This window comes from Danio rerio, chromosome 25, assembly GCF_052040795.2.
Source record: "Danio rerio strain M-AB ecotype USA chromosome 25, GRCz13ab, whole genome shotgun sequence".
Taxonomy (NCBI): Eukaryota; Metazoa; Chordata; class Actinopteri; order Cypriniformes; family Danionidae; genus Danio; species Danio rerio.
Window position 1 is genome coordinate 16,474,824 of NC_141045.1, and position 13,261 is coordinate 16,488,084.

General features: G+C 33.7%; 2 protein-coding genes across 2 annotated transcripts in view; both read right to left on the minus strand.

The window, feature by feature from the left end:
• Positions 1-13,261, minus strand: part of LOC147830838 (uncharacterized) — a 688,366-nt gene that overhangs the window by 119,433 nt on the left and 555,672 nt on the right. The gene's annotated exons all lie outside the window — the stretch shown is intronic.
• Positions 1,987-13,261, minus strand: part of ccdc73 (coiled-coil domain containing 73) — a 31,132-nt gene continuing 19,857 nt past the window's right edge. Inside the window, exons 10-20 of the mRNA NM_001423341.1 lie at positions 12,269-12,348; positions 12,042-12,170; positions 11,912-11,971; positions 11,707-11,811; positions 9,210-9,320; positions 8,895-9,035; positions 8,618-8,771; positions 6,674-8,443; positions 5,501-6,382; positions 5,301-5,419; positions 1,987-3,062 (exon numbers count right to left, since the gene is read on the minus strand). Of these exons, the coding sequence (NP_001410270.1) occupies positions 2,796-3,062; positions 5,301-5,419; positions 5,501-6,382; positions 6,674-8,443; positions 8,618-8,771; positions 8,895-9,035; positions 9,210-9,320; positions 11,707-11,811; positions 11,912-11,971; positions 12,042-12,170; positions 12,269-12,348 (3,818 nt within the window). The 3' untranslated portion in view covers positions 1,987-2,795. The remainder of the gene's footprint in view (positions 3,063-5,300; positions 5,420-5,500; positions 6,383-6,673; positions 8,444-8,617; positions 8,772-8,894; positions 9,036-9,209; positions 9,321-11,706; positions 11,812-11,911; positions 11,972-12,041; positions 12,171-12,268; positions 12,349-13,261) is intronic.

Genomic DNA, 13,261 nt, shown 5'->3' on the forward strand with positions numbered 1-13,261 from the left:
TGTAAATGAGCAATGTTTGCCCATTAAATGCCCTCTGAGGAATGAGCATGCTAGCCTGGGAGTAATGAGTGTTAATTAGCTTGTGTAGTGTAATTAACAGGTTTTATGTGTAGCACTTACCTTGATTAGCGATAGGTTAACATGATGCAAACATCTGACCCTTTTGAGAAAGTCTGTCAACATTTATTCAGGTAAATTATTTGGAAAATACAGCAACAAATATCATATAAAGAAGATTGGAAATAACTCGGAGAACTGTAACAACATTTCTAATGTACATCATTACATTTATGCTAATAATAAAGTTTAAAACTAGCTGCGTTTGCTTAAAATGATAATCCTTGGTGATCACTAGAAACTAGATCAATTTATATCTTGGATTAAAAAACATTACATTGTAATTCAAAATAATATAAGTTAATGCATTTAAACAGATTATAAAAATGTGACATGTCTGTTTTTCAAGAACTTTTAGATGTTTTTTCTGCATTTATTTATATATTTTTAATTAAATACTTGCTTTTAATTAAAAAACTTGCTGTGTTTGCTTAGGATTATAAACCTTAGATTAAAGAATATATTTAAATAGAAAAAAATATTGACATGCTGATTTTCAAGAACTTTTACATGTATTGTTTATGTATATTTCTTTTCTTTTTAATATTATTAGTTTGAAGTACAGTATCTAATTAAAATAACTATATAAATGCAGAAAAAACATCCATAAGTTCCTGAAAAATAGCATGTCGGTAATTTTTTCAATTTATATTTATTAATTTATTCTGTTTTGTTATCTCGGATTATCATTTTAAGCAAACACAGCAAGTTAAAATAGATGTTATAAAACTAATAAAATAAAAGAAATAAATACATAAAAAATACATTTAAAAAAATACAGCAAATATTTTTTTTCTATTTAAATGTATTCATTAATCCAGTTTATTACTTAGGATGATCATTTTAAGCAAACACAGCAAGCCAAAATAAATGTAAAAAAACTAATAATATTAAAAAGAAAAGAAAAAATAAATAAAGACATAAAAGATACATGCAACAGGTCTCGAAAATCAGCACGTCATTATTTAAATGTATTTATTAATCCAGTTTTCTTACCAGGGATTATCACTAAATGTAAAAAAAAACAAAAAAAAAAAAAACTTGTTTGCTTAGGATTAAATAATTACTCAAGTAATTTTTCAAGAACTTTTGCATGTATCTTTTATGTATTTATCTATTTTCTTTTCTTTTCAATGTTGTTTTTTAAGCATTTATTTTAACTTGCTGTGTTTGCTTAAATTGATAATTCTTAGTTATAGACTAAATTAATGAATACATTTAAATAAAAATAATATTGACATGCTGATTTTTAAGAACTTTTGCATGTATCTTTTATGTATTTTACTTTTCTTTTAAATATTATTAGTTTTTTTTCAATTATTGTTACTTGCTGTGTTTGCTTAAATTGATCATTTTTAGTAATAAACTGGATAAATTAATACATTTAAATAAAACGATGGACATGCAATTTTCATGAACTTTTGCTTGTATATTTTATGCATTTGTTTTTTTATTTTCTTTTTAATAGCATTTCATTTATAAGCAAATCCTTGGAAGCAAAACCAGTTAACTAAATATAAATTGAAAAAAAATATAGACATGCTGTTTTTAAGAACTTTTAGATGTTTTTTTTTGTATATATGTTTTCAATTAGATACTTTAAAACTTGCTGTTTGCTTAAGATTATAATTCTTAGTAACAAAATTGGATTAATGGATTAATTAATAGATTTAAATAGAAAAAAATGACATGCTGATTTTCAAGAACTTTTGCATGAATGTTTTATATATTTATTTATTTGTTTTCTTTTGAATATTATAAGTTTTTTTTTTTAACATTTATTTTAACTTGCTGTGTTTGCTTAAATAATCCTTAGTAACAAAACTGGATTGATAAATACATTTAAATAGAAAAAAATAATAACATGCTGTTTTTCAAGAACTTTTAGATGTGTTTTTCTGCATTTATATAGATTTAATTGAATACGTCAAAACTTGCTGTTTGATTAAGATAATAATCCTTGGTAATAAACTGGATTAATAAATAAATGTAATTTTATTTTTTTAAATGACACATTTTTCAAGAACTTTTGCATTTATCTTTTATGTATTTTTTTCCTTTTAATATAATTTGTTTTTTACATTTATTTTACCTTGCTGTGTTTGCTTAAAATGATAATCTTTAATAACAAAACTGAATAAATCAACACATTTAAATTGAAAACAAAAATATTGACCTGTTTTTTTTTTAAGAGCATTTGCAAGTATTTTTTCAATTACTATATTATTTAATGTATTATAGACTTCAAAACTTGCTGTTTGCTAAAAACGATAATCCTTAGTAACTAAACTGGATACATTAATAAATGAAGAGTTCAGATGCAAAAACCAAAAAAGTGCCCCCTGAAATGTTTTCCTAAAATTAGCATTTATTTCAAGTACTTATATGTAGGTTCAGTAATTAGACTTGTATGGCAAAGAATATGTTACTTTCATTGCCTTTAACATGAAATAACTAAGTTTAAATAAAAGAGGCTGAGAAAAATACTCATAGTAGAAGAAAATTCCAGATGGCACTTTTTTTTTTTTTGCATCTAAACTCTTCAAATGTACATAGACAACAAATTAGTGATATACAGTATTTTTTAATACTTTTTGCATGTATTTGTTGTGTTTAATTATACAGTTTATAAAGTATTTTTCTGTTATATTCTTTAAACTTGCTGTTCCTAATGCATCTCAATCAATTTTGCGTCTTTTTTGGGGCATCAAACCTTCAGATGACATAAATTCCTGGATTTTTGCAATCTGGGCCATTATGTCAGATTGTTTCCGTTCATCTTTTCCTTCAGAGCTGGATGTCATAGGCCAGTCCTGTTTCTCCAAGCTCTGGAGTTTGGGAGGAGGGACAGTAGGAGTGCAGTCTTGTCGCAGCCCATTACCCATTGAAGAAGGGGCTGGACTGCAGCTCCGAGTCGAGCAGTAGGAGATGTGAACTGGATTCTCCTGCAGGAAAAATAAAAGCAGTCATAAAAGTGCCAGAACACTCTCGGTTTTCATTTTGATGGAAGCATTAATAGTAATGGAAAGTGAAACCCTAGAAATTTGAATTAGGATCCATCACAGTGATGATAAAAAAATGTTACAAAAATAGATAAATGAATAATATTTACATTAATTAACTTTGTTATTTAAATTAGTTTTAAATAACATACTTTAAAACTTGATGTTTGTGTAATATAATAGGTTTTAATAAAATGATAAATAAATACATTTAAATACATCATCATTGTTTCACAAGAACTTTTGCATTTATTTTTTGATGTTTTTCATTTAAATGAATCAGAAGTTTAAAGGGTCACGAAACACCAAAACACATTTTTTGAGATGTTGACAGTCATATATGAAGCTAAAAACACTATTAGGACACATAAATTTCACTAAAAAGTGAAATTGGTTGTTTTTGTGTTCATTCATTCATTTTCTTGTCAGCTTAGTCCCTTTATTAATCCGAGGTCGCCACAGCGGAATGAACCGCCAACTTATCCAGCAAGTTTTTATGCAGCGGATGCCCTTCCAGCCGCAACCCATCTCTGGGAAACATCCACACACACATTCACACACACACACACACTCATACACTACAGACAATTTAGCCTACCCAATTCACCTGTACCGCATGTCTTTGGACTGTGGTGGAAACCGGAGCACCCGGAGGAAATCCACGGGAAGGCAGGGAGAACATGCAAACTCCACAAAGGAACGCCAACTGAGCCGAGGTTTGAACCAACGACCCAGCGACCATTTTGCTGTTAGGCGACAGCACTACCTACTGCGCCACTGCCTCGCCTCTGTTTTTGTGTTATTTCAAGCAAATTTGTTCTTCCGGTTTAAAAAGAAATGTTGAAGCTGCGTCATGGCGATGAAATCCTTGTGTAAATTCCAGCATGGTACAACCTGACGTCTTTTGAGTTTTCAGCATAAATTCATGAGAAAGATTTGGTTCGAATAATCAGCGCTCTCTATTATGAATGAGGTGCAAATTCATTAGTATAAATGTTACAGCTTCAAAGACCTGTTTAACTGTTACAGTGTTCAGAGAGACGCCACGTTATGTTAAAAACCAAGTGGAAGAAGAATTGTTAGAAGACATGGGTCGTCAGTGTTGCCTTTACATAAAACTTTGGAGGAAATGTGATAGCGTGGCAGTTATGTTAGTCGAATTATGTGCTATAACATGTAAAACGGGACCATGAACAAAATTTCCAAAAAGCAACTCATGTAAACAACTTAATCATATTATTGTCTTATTCAGATTAAGGCAAAGAATTTGATTACTGTTGTCCATATAAACAGAGTCACTGTCTATCTCCCCTTCGTCTGTTTTGCCGCTGTGAAAATTAGAATGTGCATGTACTGAAACTCCCCTTTTCATGCAAACCCTTGCCTCTTTGGCCACTCAACACTCTCAGTTAAACAAAGTTGGACTTTCCCACTTTCCTGAATTTTTTCAAACTATAGGTGTAAAAACACTCTGCTGAGACGGAGGGTTTTGTGGTCCTTTAAGTATTTTAATAAAATTTCATAGAGGAATTATATACATAGAGTATACATTTTTTATTTAAATGACTGTTATGATCATAAAAAATAATCAAAATTTCTGACAGATTGTGAACTTTTGCATTGGTTTTAATGTATTTATTTACTTAACAATTTAAAGATTTTCTAAATTATATAAATAAAACTTGTTGTTTTCTTAAAATGATAATTTTTTGTAACAGAACTAGATGATATACATTTAAATAAAAAATACAAGCATACTATTTGAAAGTATTTGCCAGTTATGTTCTTTACAAATTGCTGTTTACTTATTGCCGTCCTTGCTTAGAATATTTGTCTTAAAATTTACAAAGCTTCTATTTTGATTGATTTCATTTGAAAAGCCTAGACGAAACCGGATATAATCATGTTACTGAAAAAAACAGTCTCTAAAACGATCTCTGGTTTATTCCATTTTAGCCTTTTAGCTCCCTTTGGAGTTGGGCTGCATCTCAGTGATTTATATTCGGAGACTTTTGTCCTGCTGTTTTCTATCAACGTTTAATTGAGAAAAATGCTGCCATTTCACCCTGCCGAAATACTTCTGGGAATGGAAGTCGTCTTTAAGCACTCAGCGTGTGCAGCAGCTCATGCCTCTCACGTTAACACACTAGATTCTTCACTGGCCTGTGTTTGGAAACTTACTTTCTCCATTAACATTTCAGGAAAAGACTGCTTGATTGCATTCCACTCTCCTTGATTGTCACTTTTTTGGGGGAGACGCTTGATTGAAGTGTCCATTCTGTCATGAGTCTTTGTTATGGCTGTGAAAACAGGATATAAAATGAAAATACATGTATGTTGTGGTTGAGTATTAATTCGTATCCTTTAAAGACAATACATGCCTATGTTTGCAAGTTTATCCTTCGTAAAAAGGGGAGCACAATATTGAGAAACATTCTTGTGAAATCCAGATGGCCAAAGCTCAGGTCTTGAGGGTATCTGAGGCTTCCTGTTTCCTTTCAAAAATGTGTCCCATGCAAACGATGACTGACGTCTTCTATTGTCAGGGTGGTTTATAGTGTCTACGTCTGAAATGTACCTCTGGGTAACTTCTGATTGGTTTTTTGCTTTTGAATATGGAGGAGAAGGAGGATCTTGGTTTGGTTGTATGGTCTTGGGTTCTTCAGAAGAACTTCTCAGTTCAGTCTGTTGAGCTTTCAGTGGTTTTAAAGAAGAAATCCTGTCATCTTTTTGGCCATTTTCAAACATCACTTTCATTGTGTCTACTCTGGCCACTGAAGTTGTGTGATCAACAAAAGTTTTACATGCAAAAGGTGACTGGGACTTTCTATTTCTAAGATAGTTTGAGGTGTCTACCACTGAAGTGTTTTTTTGTTCAACACCTGATTGGACTTTTACCATTGTAGGTCCAGGAGAAGGACAATATTGGTCTGGGTTTCTGAACTTGGGGTCTTTGAAAGAAACTCCTGGTTCAGTTTGTTGAGGTTTCAGTAGTTCTGAATCAGAAATCCCAACATGTTTTTGATAATTTTCCAATATGGCATTTCTGTTGATCGAGCCCACAAAAGAGATGTGATCAACAAGAGTGCTCAATGGAAAAGATGAATGATGGTTTCTATTTTCAAGATGGCTTGAAGCATCTTTCTCTGAAATGTGATTCAGGTCAATATCTGATTGGGCTTTTAAAGTTGAAAAACCAGAAGAAAGGTCTTGGTGGTCTTGGACTGATGTCTTCGGACCTTCAGGAGAAATCCTTAGTTCACCTTGTTGAGGTTTTAGTAGTTCTGAATCAGAAATTCCAACATCGTTTTGAGCATTTTCAAATATGACGTCCACTCTGTTGATTGAGGTCACTGAATTGGTGTGATCAACAAGAGTGTCCCATGCAAAGGACGAATGAGAGTTTCTATTTTCAAGATGGTTTGAAACATCTATCGCTGAAATGTGCTTCTGGTCAACATCTGATTGAACTTTTACTGTTGAAAAACCAGAAGAAAGGTCTTGGTGGTCTTGGACTGATGTCTTCGGACCTTCAGGAGAAATCCTTAGTTCACCTTGTTGAGGTTTTAGTAGTTCTGAATCAGAAATTCCAACATCGTTTTGAGCATTTTCATATATGACCCCCACTTTGTTGATTGAGGTCACTGAAGTGGTGTGATCAACAGGAATGTCCAATGCAAATGATGACTGTGACTTTCTGTTTTCAAGATGGTTTGAAGTAGCTGACACTGAAATGTCTTTCTGCGAAACATCCAATTGTTTTTTTGCTGTTGTAGATTCATGAGAATTATCTTGATCTGGACTTGTAGTCTTAGCCTCTTCAGCAGAAACTTCAAGTTCAGACTGTTGAGTTTTCAATGGTTGTGAGTCTGAAATCCCATCAGATTTTTGCCCATTTTCAAATACAACTTCTTTTGTGCTGATTGTAGTCGCTGATATGGTCTGACTATCAAGAGGCTCCAATGGAAAGTATGACTGACATACTTGATTTCCAAGATGGTAGGAAGTATCTTCCACTGATATGTTGTTTTGGTCAACTTTTTCTTGGACGTTTACAGCTGTAGAGCCAAGAGAAGAAGGATCTTTGTTTGGGTATGTGGTCTTGGATTCTTCAGATGAAGCTCCTAGTTCAGTCTGTTGTGGTTTCAGAAGTTCAGAATCTGAAATCCCATCATCTTTTTGACCATTTTCAGATAATACTTCTTTTGTGTTGGCTGAGGCCACTAAAATGGTCTGATCAACAAGAGGATCCAATGTAAAGGATGACTGATATCTTTGATCTCCAAAATGGTTGGAAGTATCTACCAGCGAAATGTTTTTTTGATCAACATCTGATTGGACTTTTAGCATTGTAGACCCAGAAGAGTAAGGATCTTGATTTGAGTTTGTGGTCTTGGAATCTTCATAAGAACCTCCCAGTTCTGTCTGTTGAGGTTTCAGTGGTTCTGAATCAGAAGTCCCAATGTTTTTCTGATCATCATTTTCAAATATCATGTGCACAGAGTTGACTAAAGCAATGTCATTAATTAGAGGCAACTGTTCAGATTTCAGCTCATGAAGGCTTGTTTCTGCAGAACCATACACTTGGGGAACTAGACTTAGCGAAGCTACTTGAACCTTTTCAGATGATGAAAACTCTTTGGACTCACTGTGTTGAGAATCTAAATATGTGGGACTCTCAGGTTTGGTTTCATGCTCCTCATGGTGAGCTTCGTTGCATGGACGTGGCTTTGTAGCAATCATATCATCTTTAAGGGTCCTTTTATCATAGAACTCCACTGTCTTCTGTGTATCTGCATTTTCAGTTTTGTCTTCAGAAAGTCTTTCAGAAGTTGTTTGACTTTCCTTTTGTGATGCACAGTCTATAAATCCAGGTACAGTAGTCTGGTGGTCTTTGAATTTGTTGGACTGAGATGTAGTGTATCCCTGGCTGTCCGCATGTTTATCTGATGTCTGGCGTTCAGTCACTTCAGAAGTACACAGATTCCTCAACAGCGGCCTATCTTTCAGTTCCAAAGCCAAAGGGTCTCCGTCTATGTGGTAAACAGACCTGGTTTCAGGCCCTGATAGCTCAGTGAGACGACTGTCTGTGTCACTTTGAGTTGGGATTGAAGGGCATCTTTTATCAACTGCATTGCAGGTCGGCTCATTTTCACTGACACCCATATTTGTTTCACCACACAACTCTGACAGATGATTCATCATGGGACTGACATCTTCAGGTCTCGCAATGTTATCAGACACAATTGATTGTAAAAGTACAGGTGCTCTTTCTGTGTCGTCGTAATGAAAGCAGACATCTTTGCTAGCCTTCTGAGACTCTTCTGTGTGAGGAAATGAAAAGCATGCATCATTATGAGAGAAAAAGGAGAAGTGCAGGTAAGCTTTCTTGATTAAGAGACTCCACTATCCACCTCCCTGCACTTCATTCTGTATGAAATTATTAGTTATAGCGGCGCCAAGCTTGGCCAGAGAAGGCAATTTGCATTCTTTCTTACCTGGAACATCTTTATCAGGTTGATGCGTTGGTTCAGAGTTATCATAAGGAATAATATGACTCTCCTTAAGATGTGTGTGAAGACTGCTCACCTTCACAAAGTTAATTTCGTTAGATGTTGTGCTAAGAGAATTTTCTTGATTTTTCAGGGCAATCTGTAATGAAAGATCATAATTAAATCACACTTGTACTTTTTTTGAAAACAGTAAGAGCTATTTATCAATGTCTGATCCCCAAGCGTATTACACCGTTTCTGTGTTTATAAGTGATCAGTTTACCTCAGAGTAATGGATGTCTTGAGCTTTATGAAGATTAGCTATATACAGATGTTTATACTCTTCCTGGAGTTGACTATATGCCTCTTTTACAGCTATTAGCTCTTCTTGATCTGCTTTCATTGACAGTTGCAATCGCAGAATCTGTGTAAAAAAAACATGAGTCATTTTCTTAACGAAATATTTCAAGTTTAATAAAAAAAAAAAAAAGAAAGAGACATGTCCAATTAAGCGCATATCTCGCCACAAATAAACTGATTATTATCTGTTTTTTTATCTTTTTTATCAAAACAGTGCTTCACTAGCACTTGCTCTCACCTCTTTTTCCCAAGTGAGTTTAGAATTTTGGCATTCATCTCTCATGCGAGCAAAGCTGTCTTCTCTTTCCTTGGTCCTGTCTTGGTTCAATTCATGTTCTGTTTTAAGGACCTGCAATGAAATTAATCACCCAGAAAATTTTTAATGCAATGATAAATTTTTATGTGTTTATTTAACCTGGACAGAGGATTCTAAACAGATGGAGGGGCCCATACAAATCAGTTGGCTTTTGTCATGTTAATAATGGTTTTAATCAGTGAATGACTAAGTGAATTAAATAGAGGAATGGGGGAAATAAAAGAGAAGGAGGCTGTAAACGGACATTAAACACACTTACTATTATTGAGTTGCACTTCGTGCGTTGTAAATGTGCAAAAGTGATTTTCAGTTCATTCAATCAACTTTATGAGCATTGCGTGCCTATTGTTTACTTCTGAATACGTATGCCATATCAGAATATTTAGAATTTTACAGATTTTAATGAGGGGTGGTGGGTAGCGATGTCTACTCACAGCAAGAAGGTTGATTGTTCGAGCTTTGGCTGGGTCAGTTGGCATTTCTGTTTGCATGTTCTCCCCGTGTTGGCATGGGTTTTCTCTGGATGCTCTGGTTTCCCACACAAGTCCAAAGACATGCGCTATAGGTGAATTGGGTAAGCTAAGGCTCAATCCCAATTCTACCGCTTAGCCCTTCCCCTTACCCCTCAATTTGCACATTTACGTGAAGGGGTAGGGGTGTGCTAATTCTCTTTAGCTTGAACGCACAGGCCTAAGTGAAGGGCTAGATACCCCTTCAAACTGAGATTTTTCAGGACCACACTCGAAACCAAGAAGTAAGAAAATTTCCCAGAATACACCAGGCAGCATGGCTGCACACAGAAGTAAGGAGATGCACAAATTAGTATTTTTTTGTCATTATTACGAATTTTTACAACAAACAAGCATATGTTTTAAAATAATCATAATCGCATTCATCTTTTACTTCATGCTTAAAAAAAAACGCAAAAATAAAAACTAACTTTGGCTATCCATAATGCCTAATAATAACTCCTGCAGTCCCACAACATTCTGTCCCTCGATGACACTCGAATACCCTGTCACAAAAGTCTAGTGGCCGAGAATAAGCTTTTTAGAGTGTCTGGAATGATGTTATTGTCATTTTTTGTATGTTTACATAGACAAATATGGCCAAATATGAATATGCAAAGTACAGTTACGATCTTATTGCCACATTATATGGTTATGATATATATATATATATATATATATATATGCATTATATATATAATATATGCCTTCAGTGATTTCCTGAAGTTAAAAACCAAAAAATACCAAAAAACACAACTGGAATAACTACAGCAGTCGCGATCGTCGATTTCATATGAAGCAAGAGATCGCAATGAATTGATGACATGTGCAGGTGTTGTAGTGGTGTCCCAATTCTTGTGGGTAAATTTTGAAGCCCTACCCTTTACACTCTATTTCAAGGGCCAAGGGGAAGTGGTAGGGGTACAAAAATAGAATTGGGATTGGCCCAATTCACCTGTACAGCATTTCTTTGGACTGTGAGGGAAACCAGAGAACTCGGAGGAAACTCACGCTAACGCAGGGAGAACATGTGAACTCCACACAGAAACGCCAACTCACCCAGCCGAGGCTCGAGCCAGCGACCTTCTTGCTGTGAGGCGACAGCACTACCTACTGCACCACTTCGTCGCCCCAACATAATATTTTATATTAAAATATTAAACTGTGTTTATCTACTGGGCAAGCGATTTACATTTTGATTTACTTCAATATTTGGATTTCATTTATAATTGAGGTTCATGTTAGTGGCTACTGTAGTGTACAAAGCAAAAAGTACAAATAAAAAAATGGCATATAGGGGAAATGTAATCACGCAAAAAAAAAAAAAATTGTAAAAAAAAAATTCAAAATATACAAAAACACACATACAACATACAAATTGTAATCCTTTAAAAATATAAATAACTGACTAAATAGAGTTGCTGATTTTGTGTATGTTATTTAATTCAAAAGGGATATTGGTTTCAGGGTTTCTGCAAGTTTCTTCAGGTCAAATTTAAGACTTTTTAAGACACTTTTAAGGCCATTCTGAATTACATTTTAGACTTGGGCTAAACACTAATATTTTTTTCTAATGGGTAACTTCTGTAAATAGTTTGTGTATCAATGGAAGATCATGAAAAGGGATCTGTTGCTTTAGTTTTCTTCCCTGCCTAGGTAATTAAATTAGGAGAATTTGCTGTAACTATGTCTAACAGCCGTAGTGTGTATCTCTTTGCAATAAAAAAAATATAAAAATTGGTGATAGTGTGTACCTAATTGGGTAGCTTTACTTGGAAATAAGGAAATTAAGACCTGTTTAAAATGATTTAAGATTTACAACACAATATTTAATTGAATTGTTACGTGTGGCGTTCACTCCTGCCTATAATTATTACTTTCAAATAATCTTGTTTGTCTTTTTGCCTGACCTGATATTCCTCACAGAGTGCACGAAGCTCCTTCTCTGTTCGGCTCAGGGCTTCTGTTTGTGTCTGCAGCAAACTCTGACTGTGCTGGAGGGATTTCATTACTTCCTAAAACACACACACACACATACATACACATACACGCAAAACACCAATTCATCCGAGTGTTCACCAATCCATTGTTACCCTAAAAAGTTTCAGATTTTACCTGCTTGTCTGCCCTCTCGTTAGCTGTTTCAATTCTTAGTTTTTGATTAAGTTCCGTTTCCTAAAAATAAATAATTTTTAGACACTTTCACTTTTATCATTAATCACTTTATTTCTATTTAAATTTCTACCACAAAGAGTTTCTGCTGAAGCTGCTGAATCTGTTGCTCTCTTAATATATCCTGTAAACGCTCCTCCCCAGGTTTGCAGACTGAAGACACTTTAAATGCGACCAACTCTTTGTTACATCTCTCGAAATCCTAAATATGAAAGACGCAACAAATTATGACAAAGTGATGCAACTTCAAAGCAAATCAAGAGTAGTACAAGAATGATTTAGTGCTCTTTTTTTTTTTACCTCTTTCAAGACTTTAATCGTAGATTCTTGCTTTTCACTGATGGATGTGAGCTTTTTATTAATTCGCATGGCCTCTTCAACTTCAAAAAAAAAAAAAAGAGGAAAAAAGCTTGGCATTGCTACACAGACTTTCATTTAGCATTCACCTACAATGGACAAATAATTCATGTTCGCTGAATGACAAATCAATTTATTACAAAGTGTATTTAAAGGGTTTCTACAGGTTCCAAGTCAAATTGAGGACTTTTTAAGACCTTTTTAAGACCATTATGAATGAAATTTCAGACAAATTTTAGACTAAACTCTAAGGATTTTTTTCTAATGACCCAGTTAAAACATTTTTAAAAAGCATTAAAAACAAATGTTATTGTAAGGAATAAAATTTTATCATTTTGGTAAATACTGTAGTTTCTAAATAAACTTTTGTTAAAACGTTTTTGAGGTGGATTGTTGGTGATTGGATGGGCGTTAGCCTGATTGAGTAGCTTTACATGGACATACTGTAAGAAAATTACGACCTGTTTAAAATAATTTAAGACCACAATATTTCAGTAAATTTAAGACTTTTAAGGCCTAAAATTTAGTTTTTTTTTTCATTTAAGACATTTTAAGACCTCGCGGACACTCAAATTTTTATAGTTTTTATTTGTTTTATTTTTGTTTGTATAGTTGTTATTATACACAGACAAATCCATTGTAAAACAATAATCTGTGCAAAATGTAAAATGAAGCATAAAACAATGAAAAATGGCAACATACAAAACATATATGAACTACAAAAAGACACAGCAATAAATGTGAAGAGAAAGAGAAAAAAAATTACAAATCTTTAGAAATTAAACAACACTATTAGTCTTTATGGTTTTTTTTTTTTTTTTTCTAAAGACTGGATTCCATGTTTTATCAAATTTCACAGTTCCCAGAAGAGGTCTATCTATTTCTTTTCAAATGTAAAGTGGATTTCAGTCGAAGAAGTCAGTTAGAAGAGAAAGG